The sequence below is a fragment of the Euleptes europaea genome, chromosome 4, assembly GCF_029931775.1.
Source record: "Euleptes europaea isolate rEulEur1 chromosome 4, rEulEur1.hap1, whole genome shotgun sequence".
In the NCBI taxonomy this organism is placed as follows: domain Eukaryota; kingdom Metazoa; phylum Chordata; class Lepidosauria; order Squamata; family Sphaerodactylidae; genus Euleptes; species Euleptes europaea.
In genome coordinates, this window is record NC_079315.1 from 10129741 (window position 1) to 10150431 (window position 20691).

At 45.9% G+C, this 20691-nt stretch overlaps 1 protein-coding gene across 1 annotated transcript in view; it reads left to right on the top strand.

Moving 5' to 3' along the window:
* The window catches only part of SPAG17 (sperm associated antigen 17), a 114195-nt gene that overhangs the window by 78359 nt on the left and 15145 nt on the right, over positions 1–20691 (top strand). The window contains exons 28-37 of the mRNA XM_056848401.1: positions 1897–2038; positions 4579–4733; positions 5597–5788; positions 8562–8680; positions 8810–8940; positions 12014–12141; positions 15321–15503; positions 15894–16007; positions 17779–17824; positions 19869–19971. Coding sequence (XP_056704379.1) covers positions 1897–2038; positions 4579–4733; positions 5597–5788; positions 8562–8680; positions 8810–8940; positions 12014–12141; positions 15321–15503; positions 15894–16007; positions 17779–17824; positions 19869–19971 — 1313 coding nt within the window. The remainder of the gene's footprint in view (positions 1–1896; positions 2039–4578; positions 4734–5596; positions 5789–8561; positions 8681–8809; positions 8941–12013; positions 12142–15320; positions 15504–15893; positions 16008–17778; positions 17825–19868; positions 19972–20691) is intronic.

Sequence of the window (20691 nt, forward strand, 5' to 3'; positions counted from 1 at the left end):
TTGTGAGAGAATTACTTTAAGCGCTGTGAAGTGATTCCATGGTGAGAAAAAGGAAGGGAGAAGGGAGTTGTAGGCACCAGAGTAGGGCTGTCGATTCAGTTCGTCCAAAAAGAAAAACCGCCGAATTTCCCCCAATTCGGCGGTTTCCGGTTCGGATGGAACCGAACTCAAAAAAAGGCGGGAAAAGGATGCACTGAATTCGATGAGCTCGGGCGAACGCTGAATAAATTTGGCATGTTCGGCGTTCCCCGAACCTTCCTTTTCCTGCCTTTAAAGACCGCCCTGCCCGGTTTCCTGGGAGTCCCCCAGCTGAGCTGGGGGGGGGGAGTGCTCTGCGCTGCCTGGGCAGGCAGCGCAGAGCACTTTCCCCCCCACCAGCTCAGCTGTTGGGCGAGTACCGCCCAACAGCTTAGCATCGGACTGGGAAGGGGGGGAAAGTGCTCCGCGCTGCCTAAGCAGGCAGCGCAGAGCAGTTCAAAGACCCACCACCCCCCTTCCCGGGACTCCCGGGAAGGAGGGCGGTGGGTGTTTAAAGTGCTCTGCGCTGCCTGCCCAGGCAGCTCGGAGCACTTTCCCCCCCCCCAGCTCAGCTGTTGGGCGGGAGCATCAAGATGGGAAGGGGGGAAACTGCTCTGCGCTGCCTGCCCAGGCAGCGCAGAGCACTTCCCCCCCCCCAGCTCAGCTGTTGGACGGGGGGCAAGCAGTTTAAAGACCCCCGCCCGCCTTTATTCGGCCGAATTGATTAGGGAATTCGGCCAAATTCCCCGGATCCGAATCGGGGGAGTTCAGACTTCGGCATTTCCTGAATCAAAACGGGCCAAATTTTGCCGAATCTGAATTTTCCCGAATGTTTTTTTCAACAGCCCTTCACCAGACGTGAACCTCTGTGTACAGGTTCTGGGACGAAGCTACCTTTAAGAGTTGGAAATCTGGGTGTAGTAAAATAACATCTGTGCTGTATTTGAGCAACTCATTATTTATATAGAAATGTGTACCTTTCCTTAATACTATTTTTCTTCCTTCAATAACTTAACCTGTGAAATTTAATTAAAACTGTTATTTTATTGTTCAACTGAGTAAAGCCTCTGGCGTCTCAATTGTCTGAGGTAAAATGAAGTAGGAAACGTGGGAGAGATTTCCCCCCTCCCCCAATCACATACATACATCCTGAAGCATTGTTAATTCTGTACCAGGTTGTGTGAGCTACTGTCCCTGTAGCAAGACCCACAATTTGTGTTGAGAGTTTACATCAAGCCACACAAAATATTCAATAAAAATATCTCATAAGGCTCGTTTCCGGATGTGTTTTAACCGTCTGTATTCAAGACCACTGAGGTAGACCTATTCAGGCCGAAACGCGTCTGGGCTAGCATTGGTCATTTACACTGATTATCAGCTGTGTATAAGAATTTTATAACTGATGTTTTTATATGTAGCTTGCATTCCAGGCCCTGTGTTTTTAACAATTTTATAGTGCAATAAATGTAATTACTTTGTTATAGTGTATAGTTTGTAGCTCAACCTTTGAAGCTTTCTCCTTGGAAACCAAGGGCCATGGCTTCCTTGACTGAGTCAACGCATCTCATGTTGGGTCTTCCTGTTTTCCAGTTGCCTTCAACATTTCCTAGCATTATTGTCTTTTCCAGTGAGTCTTATCTTCTCCTAATGTGACCAAAGTACCATAGCCTCAGTTTGGTCATTTTAGCTTCTAGGGCGAGTTCAGGCTTGACTTGATCTAGAACCCACTTATTTGTCTTTTTGGCTGTCCACGGTGTCCAGAAAACTCTCCTCCAACATGCCCTTCCAGAATACACAGCATTTTTTATTTCTGATTTTAATATCTGAAAATTAATCTACCCCTAAAATCTCATCGGTAATCATCTTTTGCTATTTCAGGTCGTGACGATGCGGGAAGACAGGGTGGTTATAGTAGAGAAAGCGGACGGTTCCAGGATAGTCGACCATGCTGATGGCACCAGGATAACCACCTTCTTCCAAGAGTGTGATGAAATACTGTCTGATGGCAGCGAGGAAGCAGGTATAAATGTTTTTTGCGCTTGTTGCATGGAAGCAGGTATAAACATGCGCTTGTTGCATGGGTCTGTGGTATGACCAGGAGGCTGACACTGTTGTTGGTGTGTCAGGGGTTAATGAGCTGACAGAGGCACCACCTGACCCTCTGGACAGGAGCCACCGCCCTTTGGAGCCTCAGGGCTGGCAGGCACTTGGCAAGGAGTAGGCTTTTAAAAAAATTAATTTCCGCCTTGCCTCCGATTCATTCACTGCTTTTGCGTTGCCTTATTTGCTGTTTCGGTTAATTTCTCGTCTGTGAGCCACAGACAATGTTCTACTTGTAAATAATTGCTGGGTGTTTTATTTTGTGCTGTGTGGTGTAGTGGTTAAGAATGGTGGACTCTAATCTGGAGGACCAGGTTTGATTCCCCACTCCTCCACATGAGCAGCGGACTCTAATCTGGAGAACTGGGTTTGATTCCTCACTCCTCCACATGAGCGGCAGACTCTAAACTGGAGAACCAGGTTGGATTCCCCACTCCTGCACATGAAGCCTGCTGGGTGACCTTGGGCCAGTCACAGTTCTCTCTGAACTGTCTCAGCCCCACCTACCTCACAAGGTATCTAGTGGGAAGAGGAAGGGAAGGCCGCCTGGCAATCAGCCAGGCTGATTCTCCTTAAAAGATAGAGAAAGTTGGCATATAAAAACCGACTCTTCTTCTTTTTCTTCTCAGCAACATTCCCTGGAGGAACAGCGTGAAATATTTTAAATCAACACCTCCTTTTGTGTGTTTTAAATCTCTTTATTCATCCTCATTAACTTACCACAATATAGCAGTGTGTCACCTTGTATCTTTTCATTCTAGTATATCACAATTAAGTCTACTTTCTAATGAACAGTTTGTCCACTTGTTCCTTCTTCTCCATATCGTAATGGTCAACTTACGGGTAGATACTGTATTCTAGATCTTAGGCAATTTTCTACAGAAGGTTTTGTTTTTGTTTTTTCATTTTTGATCTTTGGTCATTCTTGCTGCCCTTAGCAAATGAGGTCCCATTTGCCTGCCATCCAAATCACCTATATGTATTAAGTATCTTAGTATTCGCTGAACAGGATGGCCCAGGCTAGCCTGATCTCATCAGATCTCAGAAGCTAAGCAGGGTCAGCCCTGGTTAGTTCTTGGATGGGAGACCGCCAAGGGATTCCAGGGTCGCTATGCAGAGGAAGGCAATGGCAAACCACCTCTGTTAGTCTCAACACCCAGCTCCAGTTTCCACTTAACCAGCAAGTATTATTACTTTCTTTTTCTGTTTCATTTCCCACAAGAAGACTGGGTTCAAGAACACCCCTAAATTCTGTACATGACCTGGAGGAGATCAATTAACCCCGTTAGAACTGGAGCAGTTGTGAGGGGTGACATTTCTTTGCCCCCCTTTGTTCTGAGCCTCTGGGAGACATCTAGGGTTGCCAACTGCCAGGTAGTAGCAGGAGATCTCCTGCTAATTCAACTGATCTCCAGCTGATAGAGATCAGATCACCTGGAGAAAAATGGCAGCTTTGGCAATTGAACTCTATGGCATTGAAGTCCCTCCCCTGCCCAAACCCCGCCCTCTTCAGGCCCTGCCCCCAAAATCTCCCCCTGGTTGAGAAGAGGGACCTTGTGGCGACCCCATAGGGTTTCAAGGCAAGAGATGGCTTGCCATTGCCTGGCTCTGCAAAGCAGCTCTGGACTTCCTTAGTGGTCTCCCATCCAGGTACTAACCAGGCCTGACCCTGCTTAGCTTCCAAGATATGACAAGACTGGGCTAGTCTTGTCCCTCCAGATAAGGGCCACAATTTCAAGTACATTATCCATATTGAGAGCCAGTGTGTTGTAGTGGTTAAGAGCGGTGGTTTGGAGCGGTGGATTCTGATCTGAAGAACCAGGTTTGATTCCCCACTCCTACACATGAAGCCAGCTGGGTGACCTTGTTCTCTCAGAACTCTCTCAGCCCCACCTGCCTCACAAGGTGTCTGTTGTGGGGAGGGGAAGGGAAGGTGGTTGTAAGCTGGTTTGAGTCTCCCTTAAGCGGTAGAGAAAGTCGGCATATAAAAACCAACTCTTCTTCTTGATAACTAATATTAATTTACATGAAAATGAGTAATATATAAAACCTGTCTCTTTACAATTACTGAGAAATAGCTATTTCTAAGAAATAATATTATTCCATTGCATAGACTTTCCCACTGATCTGTATAAATGCACGTTTGAAGTATATGGGTCTGATTTCATTCATAGAAGATTTAGCCACAATAATTTTTTAAAAATTGGCCTCTGGACCAAAACGCAAATGGTCTTGGTGGTTTTTATAGTGCCACCAATGAAGCTGTTTTATGTGATTTTTATATGTACGCAAATTATCTACTGAAGCTAATGTTTTTAATTCTTTTGAAGCGCAATTGCACTTTATAATATCTATAACATAATTTTTAATTATTGTGGCTCAACCTTCTGGGATCCTAGCCTGTTTTCACTGGTTGGGTATAGCGTCCATGGTTTTGTTGGTTTCTGGTTTCATTCACAGACACTGAGCCCCAGATCATCACAAGGCAGGTGAAGTGCATCCGTGTGGAGAACCCGAACTTTGCAACTATCATAACAAACTCTGAAGACAGCACCTGTTGCGCCATCTTTGCGGACGGAACCTCAATAATATCAAAGCCGCAAGGGACATATCAAGTGAGTCTGAAATTGGCGACGCATGACAATGTCTTCTGACTCCTCAGTCTCACACCTGCTGAGTCTTTCCGTGTTTTTTACAAATCCAATACCCTGTGGATGCAGCAACTGTATATTCACAAACCTTCAGGCGCTGGAGACTTCTGAACTAGAAGGACCAATGCTCAGACACAGTAGAAGGCACCCATCCAAGTACTAACCAGGGCCGACCCTTCTTAGCTTCTGAGATCGAAAATGCATGGCCGTTTTGTCCGGCGATTCTCTCACGACGGTAGCGCATTTCCCTAGTCAACGTGCACACTCGTCTCCCACACGTGTGATCAACCTACCTCCTTCTGCTACTTCCCTGGATCTTCAGAGTCCTCCTTCGTCCCAATTTATTTTGAAACCTCGCTGCAGCCGCGACTGTCAGTCTGTGCATTTCAGTGCTCGGGTCAACTCCCTGCCAGGGAGAAGCCTCTTCCTGGCCCCGGCGATGGCAGCAGCAGCAGCAACTATTGCCCCTCCCAGAGCCCATGCTTCTTTCCCCTGTCCTCAGCACAACTGGCGGCTTTTGGGAGCCGTGGAGCAGGGAAGCTTGCGGGAAGTGGCTGGGAGAAGCCTCTACCTGGCCCCGGCGGCAGCAGCAGTGGTGGCAAATCTCTGCCCCCTGATCCTGCGCCCCTCTTCCCCCCCCCCCAATACCACTTTGGACTCCCAGGGCCGGGCAGGGCTTGGCATCTGGAGCCAGAGAGCAGCGGTCCCGGAGGCTTGGCTGGTGCTTCTGTGTTAACGGCCCTGATGAGATCAGGCTAGCCTAAGCTATCCATGCCAGGGCTTGATACATTTACCTGTGGCTAAATCTCCATTCTTTATTATGGTAGGTGTTGCCCATGAACAAAGGCCACCTCTTCATTGATGAACATTGTACCGCCGTTTACTCACCAGAGGCATTTGACAAAAGCAGATGTGAAATTATTTCCAATAAGGAGGACCAGCAGATAGGGAAATACATTATGAAACACAACTCCTACATTGCCTGCGAGATGACCGATAATGCGGGAAACATTTTCAAGGTAAAATACTAAGCTTTATAGCTGAGATAATTTGCACGGTGTTTTTTCAAAAGCTTGTCTTTGCTTTGAACTGTAATCGATCAAAGTGTTTTGACTGATAAATCAAATAATTTTTAACCGATTGAGATAAATTTAAATAATGGATATATTCCTAGAATAATGATACAGGAGAGTTCTGGAAGACAGAGTTTATCTTAAGAGTGAGATAACATATAATTTAGTGAACAAAGGCTACTGCCCCATTTTAAAGAGGAAAGGTCTCGGATAGTCTCTCTGTCGCTCACCCTGTTGGTAATCTATGTAAAAAAGTTAAAAAGTCAGAATCACTGTTGTTAATCTGGATTTCCGATTACATCAGTAAGGGGAGGAAGAATCAAATCGATCTGAATTAACTTTGTTACAATACCTTCTGCCTGAACTCTGACACTCTTGCCCCTTTTCCTTGCCTTGCCTTGCCAAAAGGAAAACCTTTCTGCTCAGCCCTACTTCAGATTAAAAGATTCTTGCTATTTTAAGCCAAACTTGATTGCAACAGAGACCCTTGATTCATGACTTATGCCTCCTTGAGAGCCAGAGTGTCAGGCTAGGACATAGGAGACCTGGATTCAAATCCCCACTGTACCAGATAGCTCCTTGGGTGACCTTAGATCACTCCCTGGTCTTTTATGCATGGGCACTTTGACTTACTTTCTCCGCCTGTCTGGCTCAGTTTTCGTTGGGGTTATGCATGAGTTTTCTTCCCTTAGAGATGACCTCATGGCCAGCCCGTGCAATGCCCGGGTCTTCCCAATCCTGTTGTAATGCTATTCTTTGATCTCCCATGAGATCAGCATGGGTCAAATCGTCCCCATTCCCATGCATTAGCCAAAGCAGGGGAGAGGGGAGCTTGGGGGGATGACGTTTTTCTCACAGTAAGCACTACAGCCAATTACAAGGCAGCATTTTCAAGGGGCAGGGACTCAGACACTTCCGGATTTCTGCTGGTGATCCTCTGGAAACCCCAGGACCTTCTCCAGGGCAAACAATAACATGCAGATCATTTTTAGGATTCAGAACAGAAAAGTGTGGGTCAAGAGAGCCTCAAACCCCAGGTAAAATTCCCATGCATAAAAGACCTTTGTCAGCCCAATCCACCTCACATGGTTGATGTGAGAATAACACGAGAAAAGAAGAACCAAGAATGCTGCCCTGAATTCCTTGGAGAAAGGGTGGGACAAAAATGTGATTGACAGACGGTGACTCTCTAGATCCTAGGCTGTTCCTTCCCCTACTTTCAGCTGAGCATGAGGACCAAACGATACCATACATTTTGGGGAGAGTCAGGTCCAGGGATTCTCATTTTCCCTGCAGCCATCCATCAGCTGGAGGGAACATCATATTAAATTTTATTAGGACCCAACTCAGCTCGGAACTGCGGCCTAAGGGGAGGAAGGGCTCTTGAGCAGAAAATGCACCCCCCCGAGGAAAATTATCTGCATAATTTTGGAGCTGTGGATGTACAGAGTCCTCCACGAGTAGCTTCAAATGTATGTAAATAACTCCCCACTGGGGTCATTTGTTCAGGAAAATGGTGTGGAGGCATGTCAAGAGCCCCCCCACACACACACACACACCATAGCTCTGAGCTAAATCGGGCTGCAACAGGCTTTTAAAATGACGTTCCCTGCTGTGTGGCTGCAGGGAAAGCCAGTTCCGCCCAACTCACCCAAAAAATATGTCATTCAGTTTGGTCCTAAAAAGAGAGAGAGTAGTTATGCCGCACCTACAGTTACCTCAACATAAGAACACAAAAGCATGTGGCTACAGGCCATATATTAGGACATACATCCAATATCACAATTTAAAGGTAAAGGTAAAGGTCTCCTGTGCAAGCACCGGGTCATTCCTGACCCATGGGGTGACGTCACATCCCTATGTTTTCTAGGCAGACTTTGTGTTACGGGATGGTTTGCCAGTGCCTTCCCCAGTCATCTTCCCTTTACCCCCAGCAAGCTGGGTACTCATTTTACTGACCTGGGAAGGATGGAAGGCCGAGTCAACCTTGAGCCGGCTCTACCTGAAATCGACTTCCGTCGGGATCGAACTCAGGTCGCGAGCAGAGCTTTTGACTTCAGTACTGCAGCTTTACCACTCTGCGCCACGGGGCTCCTATCGCAATTAACACCATCAATAATAGTCCAAATTAGCTGATATCAAAATTATTATCCAACGCTTGTTCTCTTACTTTAAAGAGTAATCACTTGAAAGTCCAGAACGAAGCTGAAGCTTTGACCGTTGATCAAAGGCAATGAAGCTGTAATTCAGTCAATCCTCCGAGCAGCAAATATAAATTTCTTGTACAATGCTTGTTCTGTTTTTTTAAGCGCAATCACACGAAGGTCCAGAATGAAGCTGTGACCATAAATTGAAGACAATGAAGCTGTAAATCAGGCAGGCGACGGGCTGCCAGCTTCCGGGTCCCGTTTCAGGCAAACCTTCATCAGAGCTTCCACAAATGTACATCAAACCTTCTGCAATAATATATACGAGACATAACCTTCACACTATCAAATTACATTATCAAATAACAAATCCCATCGATTATTGATGTTGTTAATTGTAATATTGGGTATATGTCATAAAATATGGCCTGCAGCCACATGCTTTTGTGTTCTTATGTTGAGATTCGGCTTGGTCCTGACATCTGCAGTTGCGCTGGCCAAGATCCAAGTGGCCCGAAGGTATTTAGAGCACAGCAGTTGTAGGACAGCAACACCTTTTTTTTTTAATGCAGGTGATGTCTGATGGCAGCACATCCGAATTCATTGCCAGCTGCGATTCTGACGAGAAGGAACTGGAATTGGAACCCACAGAAATTCAGACTCTGGTTGTATATGGGGAACATGCACCCAGGTATATGCTCTGGAGGGAATTGTCTTCAGTAGCTTACCTTTGACCCTTTGATGATCTTCTGAAATTCTACTCTCATGTTACCTGCTTTGCGAACTTGAACTGATCCCGTTTGTGGGCTTGGCTGTTTAGGTTCTTCATTGTCCATGCTGATGGCTCGGGGACTGAACTCCTCCGTACCAGGGACACAGATGAATATCTGTGTATGGCTTATGGTGATCCAGTGACAGCAGTTCTGCAAGAGCCAATACAAGAATGCCCAGGTAGGAATGCTTCATTTTCATTCACATGAACACAATGTAGCTGCCTTATACTGAATCAGACCCTTGGTCCATTAAAGTCAGTATTGACTACTCAGACTGACAGCGGCTCTCCAGGGACTCAGGAAGAGGTATTTCATATCACCTACTTGCCTGGTCCCTGGAGAGCCAGCATGGTGGAGTGGTTAAGAGCAGTGGACTCTGGAGAACTGGGTTTGATTCCCCACTCCTCCACATGAAGCCAGCTAGTTACAGTTCTCGCCGAACTCTTTCAGCCCCACCTACCTCACAGGGTGTCTGTCGTGGGGAGGGGAAGGGGATTGTAAGCTAGTTTTATTCTCCTTTAAAAGGTAGAGAAAGTTGGCATATAAGAACCCTTTTTCTTCTTCTTAACACGAGATGCTGGGGATTGAACCTGGGACCTTCTGCATGCCAAGCAGATGCTCTACCACTGAGCCACGGCCCCTCCCCTTATCCTGCTTTTCCACTCAGTTAAGTTTTTACTTTTCATTTTATTCATTTTATTTATTTCATTCATACCCTGCTATTCTCATCAGCAGGAACCCGAAGGAGCTCGCGTTGTTCTCCTTGCCTTCATTTTTGTTTTCACCACAACCCTGCGCAGTAGGTGATGCTGAGAGTAAGTGACCAGATAAGATCACCAAGCAAGGTTCCATGGCAGAGCAAGGATTCAAACCTGGGTCTCCCAAATCCTAGTCCAACACTCTAACCACTACACCACTTATGCATTTCTGTGTCTTGGGTGTTCCAAGCACCTCACATGCATAATCCTGTTGTAAACCTGTTAAGAAGAGTTGGTTTTTATATGCCAACTTTCTCTACCACTTAAGGAAGAATCAAAACGGCTTACAATCACCTTCCTTTCCCCTCCCCACAACAGACACCCTGTGAGCTAGGTGGGGCTGAGAGAGCTGTGACTAACCCAAGGTCACCCAGCTGGCTTTGTGTGTAGGAGTGGGGAAACAAATCCAGTTCACCAGATTAGCCACCATCGCAGGGAATCAAACCCGGTTCTCCATATCAGAGTCCACCGCTTCAATCCACCACTCTAAACCACTACACCACTCTGGATCTCGCTGGTTAGGTAGGTTAGTGTTATGCCCATATTGATGTGGGTACTGAAGGTCAGCTAGTTCATGGCAGATGAAAGCTTCCACACCAGAGATCTCCTGATCCATAGCTCTCTGACAGCGCAGTCCTATGCAGTTATACCCTTCTAAATCCATTGAACTCAGTGGACTTAGAGCCAAAGTAGACAAGACAGGCGCCCCCGAGTTCACTCCAGGGACATGCCACCATCTGCAGATATAAGTTTCCACCCAGGAACCCCTTTCAACTGTGCCGTGGGGGCCCAGTTTTGGTCACAGCCACTGCGGCACGGGGAGAGGAGAGGGAATGGTGCTGAAGGGCATTATTTGCGCTGTGTTCCCTCCTTTGCTGTTTCAGGACAGAAAAATAGTGTGAGGGTGAGGCAGGATTCTCTCCTCTTCCCACACTGCAGTGTTCCTGACCAGAATCGGGGGCACAGTTTAAAGGTGTCCCCAGGTGGGAACTCACTCCTTAAAATGGTGGTGCATCCCCATGTCACTTCCCCCTAAGAACACTATTTTGTTCCTGAGGAATTGCGCTACTTCCCCTGGTTGCATCTCCTATTGCAAATGCCTTCCGGCTCAGGGTTCCACAAGCATCCTGTACATGAGTGGGGGGCAACCTTTTTTCTGCCAAGGGCCATTTGGATATTTATAACATCATTCGCAGGCCACGCATTCTGGCCCTGTCCCCTTTAACCCCTCCATTGTCGCCACTTCCGCCCCCAGTCCTCTTGTAGTACAGAGGAAATACATTTCTCCACTGCCCAGGTGGGAAAGGGTTAACACGGTTTCTTGGGTGGTCCTAGCAGCTCCATAGCTAACCACTCTTCTGCAAGGGGGGAAAGAAGGTTCCTTTTCTCGGCAAAACAAACTCACATCCGCCTTGAATAGAGGCTATTCCTATCTGGGGGAGTGGACGGATCGCCAGTCTTAGAACCTTCTGAGCTAGAGATCTGCCAGGACCCACGAAGGGCCAGCCAAATGATTTCGCAGGCCTTATATGGCCCCCGGGCCTGACATTCCCCACCCCTGCTGTACATCCTGGGGAGGGACTTCAATGCCATAGAGTCCAATTGCCAAAGCAGCCATTTTCTCCAGGGGAAGTGATCTCTATCGGCTGGAGATCAGTTGTAATAGCAGGAGATCTCCATCTAGTACCTGGAGGTTGGCAACCCTAAGGAGGGCCCTAGCAAACTGGTGACACCATGCGTTGGTGGCACACCTTAGCGATAATCCTCCATCTGATCTTTTTTTCTGATTTTGTTTGACTTTGTGGATATTTTAATTGTGCCTGTTTTTAGAATTGCATGTCCACTGTTGAACTGTATTTTATTGTATATGATATTATGTATAATGTTTGTTGGTGGTTGCCCTGATCCCGGCGTAGATCAGGTACGAGGGCGGGATACAAAACCAAAAAATAAATAAATATAAATAACTGTAGCATGGACTGTACGGCACAAACCTTTGGAGGAAGCAGCATTATTTGTAAAGGCTGGGACCTCACTGGAGTGTTCTTCACCCAGCGTGGTGTAGTGGTTAAGAGTGGTGGTTTGGAGCAGTGGACTCTGATCTGGAGAACCAGGTTTGATTCCCCACTCCTCCACATGAGCGGTGGAGGCTAATCCGGGGAACTGGATTGGTTTCCCCACTCCTCCACACAAAGCCAGCTGAGTGACCTTGGGCGAGTCACTGCTCTGTTAGAGCTCTCTCCGCCCCACCTACCTCACAGGGTGTCTGTTGTGGGGAGGGGAAGGGAAGGCAATTGGAAGCCGGTTTGAGTCTCCCTTAAGTGGTAGAGAAAGTCGGCATATAAAAACCAACTCTTCTTCTTCTAGTACATTTGCAAGAGGCCCCACGCTTCCCACCTATGGGAAGGTCTCGTTAGTGGCCGCTTGAGACCGAAGGTCTGTCAGGTCAACTCAGCGGCACGTTCACATTCTCCGTTTGCCTTTTGTTACCAGGCATCCTGAGCATCACGGTCCTCTGTCCTCTGGATGGGGCATCTCGATGGGTAATGAAGAGAGACTCTGTCAGTATTATCCCTTATAATCTCCAGTCGAGGGCCTGGGAAAATTTCCCTCCAGTTGAGGTATGCAATTTTCAGACTGTTTCCTTCATACTTGACCATCATGGCAGTGATCTCTTTTTAAAAAAAAAACATTTTATTGGTTTCCATAATATTATATTCAAACATTCAAACATTTCAACAATTGATAAAAATCATCAACAAAGAAAAAAAGGAAAATATAATATTGTTGAAAGTACATTTTATCTTTAAATAAAAATTGAAACTTCCCCTTCACCCCCTCCATCTTATTATAAATTTATGTACTCCTTTGTATAAAAAATTCTAATCCTAATAGTATTTTATATAATTAAGTATAGATTCTTTATTCGCTATCAATTAAATTGTTATTACGTACTATTTGAGATAATAGATTTCATTATTTCAGATTAATCATAATATACCGGTAGTAATTGTAACTATTAATTATTAGGAATTAATTATAATAATAAGAAATGTATTAGATCAATGAATAACCTTTGAACGTCCCCATTTGAAATTCATTTTCAAAGTAAACCCTCCATTCCTCCCATTCACCCATAAATTGTACATTGTCTTTGTGGTTTATCAAAGCAGTAAGTTTTGCCATTTCCATCAATTCTAACATCTTTTGTATCCACTCTTTTTTGTCTGGAATTTCTATTGTCTTCCATTTAGCTGCATATATTAATCTTGCAGCAGTAGTAGCATAAATCAGAAATGTTCTTTGAGTTAAAATAGAGTCTGGTATCATACTTAATGACATCATCTCAGGTGTTTTAGGTACATTGTTTTGTATAACCAATCTTATTTCATTGTAAATCATGTCCCAGAAATTTTTCACTTTTTCACAAGTCCACCACATATGATGAAATGAACCTATTTTGGAATTACATTTCCAACACTTCGGGGACATTGATTTGTAAGTCATTGCCAGTTTTTTAGGTGTTAGATACCACCTATACATCATCTTGTAGATATTTTCTCTTAATGATTGAGAAAGTATGGGTTTCATATCTCATGACCAGAGACTTTCCCATTTATTTAACAACGTATCATGGCCCAACATTTGTGCCCAACTAATCATAGTGGGTTTTATTCTTTCCTGCTCACAATAAAGTTCTAACAGTAACTTGTACATCTTAGAGATTAAATTATCATTATCATGGCAGTGATCTCAAAGTCTTTTGGGGCCCTACAGCTCTTGGAAGATGCTCAGAGCATTCTTTAATTAGCAGTATCACCCCAACAAACTACCTTGCAAAGGGAAACCAAATTGGCAAACAAAGGGGCTCGGACAAAGGCACTACTTATTTCCCAGCATTGTGTCGTGGTTAAGAGCTATGGACTCTAATCTGGTGAACAGGGTTGGTTTCCCCACTTCTCTGTGTGAAGCCTGCTGGGTGACCTTGGGCCACTCACAGTTCTCTCAGAGCTTTCTCAGCCTCACCTACCTCACAAGGTGTCTGCTGTGGGGAGAGAAAGGGAAGGCGATCAATCGTAAGCCGCTTTGATTCTCCTTAAAAGGTAGAGGAAATAGGCGCATAAAAGCCAAGTCTTCTTCTTCCCCGAATATTCACCTAGTAGTAATGGCAGTTGCCTATTAAGCCAGACTGAAGTGTGCCGCGGAGCATCTCTTTTGGTCGTACCAAGCCGATGATCGGTGAGGGGAGTAAACTGTGCATAGGAACGGAAGAGCACCCTTCAGACTCTCACCTGCTGTGAGCTTTGCTTTTCAGAAGCTTTCATTTGTTATTTGTCTCATTTAGTGAACCCAGCGTTTCTTCTGCAGAGCCAAAGAAGAAACACAAATAACGCTGCCGGCGTGGTGTAGTGGTTAAGAGCGGTGCTTTGGAGCGGTGGAGTCTGATCTGGAGAACCGGGTTTTGATTCCCCACTCCTCCACAGGAGCGGCGGAGGCTAATCTGATGAACTGGATTAGTTTCTCCCACTCCTACACATGAAGCCAGCTGGGTGACCTTGGGCAAGTCACATTCTCTCAGCCCCACCCACCTCACAGGGTGTTTGTTGTGGGGAGGGGAAGGGAAGGTGATTGTAAGCCGGTTTGAGTCTCCCTTAAGTGGTAGAGAAAGTCAGCATATAAAAACCAACTCTTCTTCTTCTTCCACCTCACACAATTTGGAGAGGTTTTTAAAAGTTAGGCCTAGGGTTGCCAGCTCCAGGTTGGGAAATACCTGGGGATTTTGGGGGTGGAGTCTGAGGAGGGCGGGGTTTGAAGAGTGGAGGGACTTCAGTGCCATAGAGTCCAATTGCCAAAGCAGCCAATTTCTCCAGAGGAACTGATTTCTATTTCCTGGAGATCAGATGTAATAGTGGGTGGTCTCCCGCTACTACCTGGAGGTTGGCAATCCTAGTTAGGCCCACATGAACATGTGCCTGGCAGTTGAGTCGGGCACCTGTGACCTGGTTTGTGTCACATTTCAAATCAGTTTTGGCCCTAAACGTTCTTACTATGGCAGAAAGATCTGTCATTGTTTTTCAGAGCCTCCCACTTGATAATCAGCTTGCTGGCTGTAAAAACAGTGACAGTGTTTAATGTGCCCTGTGAGAAACGCCTGCATAATTGTGGCTTCAAAAGCAGTAATTCACTACACTTTTAAGTTCATAGGAAGAATCTGCTAACAGTTTGAGCGGTTCCTCAGTGGAACAGGCTTCCTCAGGAGGTGGTGAGCTCTCTTTCCCTGGAGGCTTTTAAGCAGAGGCTAGATGGCCATCTGTCAGCAATGCTGATTCTATGACGTTAGGCAGATGATGAGAGGGAGGGCATCTTGGCCATCTTCTGGGCATGGAGTAGGGGTCACTGGGGGTGTGTGGAGGGGGGAGGTAGTTGTGAATTTCCTGCATTGTGCAGGGGGTGGGACTAGATGACCCTGGTGGACCCTTCCAACTCTATGATTCTATTATTCAAATCCTGAAATAGAATTCCTGGTTTGAAAACAAAACAAACAAAAAGTTGGTAGCCCTACTGGTTCACAGCAGACCATAAACCACATGTAATGCCTGATCCTAATACAAGAGGTTGCATGGATTTTGATTTTATATGGGAAACAGCAGGGCATCTTTTGTGATTGGCTAGAAACAGATTCTATCATGGACCGCTCCTACGCCAGTTACTTGGAAGGAAGCCACACACACACACACACACACACACCAGAATGCGTAATGAATAATTGTCTGCTCTTCTCCTTGTCCTGTGGGTTCAGAGAAAGACTCCAGGCCCTCCTTTTGGGATGCACGCTTGGAAAGGCCTGAACATGGAATTCAAGGAGTTAGCCGGCGCTGTTCCACCTATAAAGAAAAATCCAGATGTGCTCCAGATTCGTCGCCTGATACAGTACGAGCCAGTGAGCGACGAGAGGAGACACCTCCTGCAGCTTTCTGTCAAGGTAAGGCAGACCCTGTGAAGACCTGAATATATAGACAATGGCGAAATCTGCAGGAGGAAGAAGAAGAGGAAGAGTTGGTTTTTATATGCCGACTTTCTCTACCACTTAAGGAAAAATCAAACTGGCTTACAATCACCTTCCCTTCCCCTCCCCGCAACAGACACCCTGTGAGGTAGGTGGGGCTGAGAGAGCTCTAAGGGATCTGTGACTAGCCCAAGGCCACCCAGCCGGCTTCATGTGGAGGAGTGGGGAATCAAACCCAGTTCTCCAGATCAGACTCCGGAGCAGAAGTCATTCATGTGGATGTATGGGATGAAATAACAGTTTCTGCAATTTACTAAAAAACATGCTGTTCTCTATATTCCCATTCCTTCTCCACTCCCCTGTTAGGCGTACATAGAGAAAGTGATAAAGCAAGAAGATGAGATGCAAGAAATGATTATTAAAGATCCAAGAACTGAAGAGGAGAGGAAGAATGCTGCAAACCTTCTCAAGCTAGTGATGGTGAGGACTGTCACATTTTTCTATCTTCCGTTCTTTCTACTCTGCCTTTCTCTCTAGTGCAAGCCAAAAACAGCTTACAATGTTCTCCTCACAACAATCCTGCGAGGTAGGTTAGGCTTCAAGTGTATGAAGGCCCAAGGTCACCCAGCAAGCTTACTTGGCAGAGCGGGGATTTGAACCCAGGACTTCCATATCCCAATCCAGGATTCTAACCACTACATAATACTGTCTCTTTCTGGGTAGATTATTGAAATTTAGGATTTGTGCTTGGACAAAATTATATTGCCACCACTATTAGTATCAAACTTCTATATAAAATAATTCCACGCAAACATTGGGAAGGAAAATAATTAAAATTTATGTATTTAGAAAGATACCTTTTTAACGTTTTGGCCAATAAGTGAGCTGTAAAAAATAAAAGAGCCCTGTGGCGCAGAGTGGTAAGCTGCAGTACTGCATTCCAAGCTCTGCTCACGACCTGAGTTCAATCCCAACGGAAGTCGGTTTCAGGTAGCCGGCTCAAGGTTGACTCCGCCTTCCACCCTTCTGAGGTCGGTAAAACGAGGACCCGGCTTGCTGGGGGTAAAGGGAAGATGACTGGGGAAGGCACTGGCAAACCACCCAGTAAACAAAATCTGCCTAGGAAACGTTGGGATGTGATGTCACCCCATCGGTCAGGAATTACCCGGTGCTTGCACAGGAGACCTTACCTTTTTTTACCTTTAGAAAATAAAAAGATAAAACAGTGAAATCCACACTGAAGAATTTAGGGCATCTAAAAATAACACGTAGTCAGATAGAACACATAGAGGCAGCAACCAAATCTCCAAATATGAGTTGTTTTCTGTTGCCCCAGAAGATCGACCAGAACCAATGGGTTGAAACTAAATCAAAAGACTTTCCGTCTAGACATTAGGAAGAACTTTCTAACAGAGCGGTTCCTCGGTGGAACAGGCTTCCTTGAGAGGTGGTAAGCTCTCCTTCCCTGGAGGGGTTTAAGCAGAGGCTAGATGGCCATCTGTCAGCAATGCTGATTCTATGACCTTAGGCGCAGTTCATGAGAGGGAGGGCATCTTGGCCATCTTCTGGGCATTGAGTAGGGGGTCACTGGGTGTGTGTGGTGGGGGGGAGGTAGTTGTGAATTTCCTGCATTGTGCAGAGGGTGGGACTAGATGACCCTGGTGGACCCTTCCCTGGAGGCTGAACAAATAAACATGTTTTCATTGAATCATAGAGTTGGGCCATAGAGGCCATTTAGTCCAACCCACTGCTTAATGCAGGATCAGCCTGACAAGTGTTTGTCCAGCCTCTTCTTAAACACTGCCAGTGAGTTTAAACCCATTATTGCGAGTCCTATCCTCTGCTGCTGACAGGAACAGCTCCCTGTCCTCCTTCTCCTCCTCCTCCTCCTTTGTACCACTGCCACCTTTCTGCACCCCCTCAGCATTCTTTTGCCTTTCTCACCATCCTCAGGTAACAGTTACCCTGGCAAAAACAACCATCCCTGGAACAAGTCCTGTTACAAAACATTCCTTATACCTCCTTGCTGAGGTTTCCCAGTTCTCTCCATCTGCCAGACGCAACTTGTTGGCTGCAGGAGTTGCAGGCACTGCATCTAATATTTTAGACCCTTATTGGAGGTCCTCTAGTGGCCAGAAGTCTCAGCCCCACAACACTAAGGGATACCAACACATTTTGGGAAGCTCACATGTCTCAAAACAGATGTTTTTTGGAATCATGTTGTACAAATGGCTTTGGTGTTGTTTTGCAGTCTTTCCCTACTGTTGAAGAATCTTCAGAGGATCTCTGCAGTGGAGGTAACTACTAAGATTTTTATTCATCTTGGATTTTTAAAATGCTTCTTTTCTTTAACAGTTGCCTTCATCTGCGGCCATTTATTCAGGGTTGATTTTGATGCTCACTCAAAGCTCCTTTTTTTAATCCGACCTTTAAAATGCCTATTCACAGTCCCGATTCAAAAGGAGAAAGTCAAACAAATTCTACACTCCCCTCACCTGCTCCTTTTTTCCTTCGTTTGCATAGCCATTAGCAATCATTGTTTGTGATTCTTCCTGCTTCCTTGAGTGGATGCTTCAAGGCGGGGGCAGAGCAAATTAAAAAAAGGTTGCGTTAAAGGGGCTCTTAAGAAATGCGGAGCAGGTATGCACCGGCTTCACAGTGACTTCTGGAATGACAGTTCAGCGTGAAGAACTCGAAAAAAGTATGGTGGGCACTTCAGCCTGGAACGCGCTGCTAATTACCAAGCATAAACGGCCTGCCTCTACTATTTTCATAGCTCCTTCCTTTTTTTTCTAGACTGTGATGTGTTAAGTATGAGAGGAGATAAAATGGGCTTCAGCTGGCTGGAGATCTGAGTCACTTTCCACCATTTCCTTCAGGTGATGGAGTTCTGACCGCTCCAGGAAGGAGGCCCATTTCGTATGCATATCTCTCAGCCTTGGCTCTCCACACTTGTGTGCCCTCCACAGCAAGTGGGGTGTGTCTTCATTTTGTCATTGTTCTATTGCACACAGAGAATGCCAAAGTCGAGGCAGATGACGGGGCCACATGACGGGGCCACATAGGTTTGGAGAGGCAGTGTTGAGAGAAGAAGAAGAGTTGGTTTTTCATATGCCGCTTTTCTCTACCTTGTAAGGAGAATAAAAGCGGCTTACAATCTCCTTCCCTTCTTTTCCACACAACAGATGCCTTGTGAGGTGGGGAGGGGCCGTGGCTCAGTGGTAGAGCATCTGCTTGGCATGCAGAAGGTCCCGGGTTCAATCCCCGGCATCTCCAATTAAAGTGACTAGGCAAGTAGGTGATGTGAAAGACCCCTGCCTGAGACCCTGGAGAGTCATGGAGAGGGGCCGTGGCTCAGTGGCAGAGCATCTGCTTGGCATGCAGAGGGTACCAGGTTTAACCCTCGGCATCTCCAATTAAAGGGACTAGGCAAGTTGGTGATGTGAAAGACCCCTCCCTGAGACCCTGGAGAGCCGCTGCCAGTCTGAGTAGGTAATATTGACTCTGATGGACCAAGGGTCTGATTCAGTAGAAGGCAGCTTCATGTGTGTTCATGTGAGGTAGGTGAGGCTGAGAGAACTGTGACTAGTGCAAGGTCACCCAGCTGGTTTCATATGCAGGAATGGGGAAACCAACCTAGTTCACCAGATTGGAGTCCACTGCTCTTAACCACTACACCACTCTGGCTCTCCTTAGGAAATGGGCCTCCCTCCAAGCGTGGTCCAGAACTCCGTGAATAGGCATTTTTAAAGTTGCATTAAAAAAAAGAGCTTTGAACAAGCATCAAAACTGACCATGCATAAATGACCTCTATCTTTTTTAAAGGAGAATCAAACTGGCTTACAATCTCCTTCCCTTCCTCTCCCCATAGCAGACACCTTGTGAGGTAGGTGAGGCTGAGAGAGTTCATAAAGAACTGTGACTAGCCCAATCTCATCCAGCTGGCTTCATGTGTAGGAGAGGGGAAACCAACCTGGTTCACCAGAATGGAGTATACCGCTCATGTGGAGGAGTGGGGAATCAAACCCGCTTCTCCAGAATAGAGTCCACCACTTCTAACCACTAGTTTAGCCTCTTTTCCTGCTTGTTGTCAAGTTAAAGGGCTTTTTGCTAGTTAGGATTGCATGTTATAGTATATTCCAAACCTTGGTGGGCCTTCTCCACATCAGAGGGATCAAAGATTTCTCTCAAAGAACGGATAGGAGGAGTCAGTCCCTGAGGAAAAAAATAAAGGTTCGTGGTAAGTAGCAACTTTTTTTAAAAAGACAGGAGATTGGTCACAGCTGATTTCTGTCCCGTTGAACTTACAGTAGCAACCAAGTTTCTTTCATGGTTTTGCAGCTCAGATTGCTGAAATATATGAGCAGGCATTCTCTCCGGAGTCCCAGCATCCGCAGGCCAGCACAGCCGCAAAGAGGGCTGAAGAATATTGGCAGAGATTCCGGTAAGAGCATCTGGTGGGGTGAGGTGCTGCCATAAATCATAGCTAGGATCAGGGAAACGAGAATAAACTACTGCTTTCTGTCCCAAGATCCCGTCTTTGACTGATTCAACAATAGATAAAAGGCTCTTGTGGCTGATCTTTAAATTATATGCGAACCCAACGGCACAAGTTCGCTGTGGCTTGGACGACCAATTAACTAAACCTATCCCCCTGCTAAAAGGTGTCAAACAAGGTTGCCTATTAGCCCCTCTACTTTTTAATCTCTGTCTGAATGACATGATCCCCTACTTACAAAAATTATCTTTTCACACATCCATATTGGCAGGACGTGAAATTCCGGTATTGTTGTATGCGGATGACACTGTGCTGTTACCAAGATCAGAAGTTGGACTCCGCAGGGCATTAAATGCGTTCATTGATGACTGCTCCCAGGAGGGTCTATCAGTAAATTATGTCAAATCTAAAATAATGATTTTCTCTAGGTCTCAACCTGGACAGAAGGATTAGAACCTTAAGGGAGGGGAAATTGGGCACGTGCTGAATTTTAAATACCTGGGAGTCATGTTCACCTACAATCTCAATTGGAAAGCTCATGTCCGCTCAGTAACCGAAGCGGCCAAGATTAACATAAATGCACTCCTAAGGTTCTTCTTAGAACCTTAGAACCTTCTTAGAACCTAAGTGGTAAAGCTGCAGTACTGCAGTCAAAAGCTCTGCTCG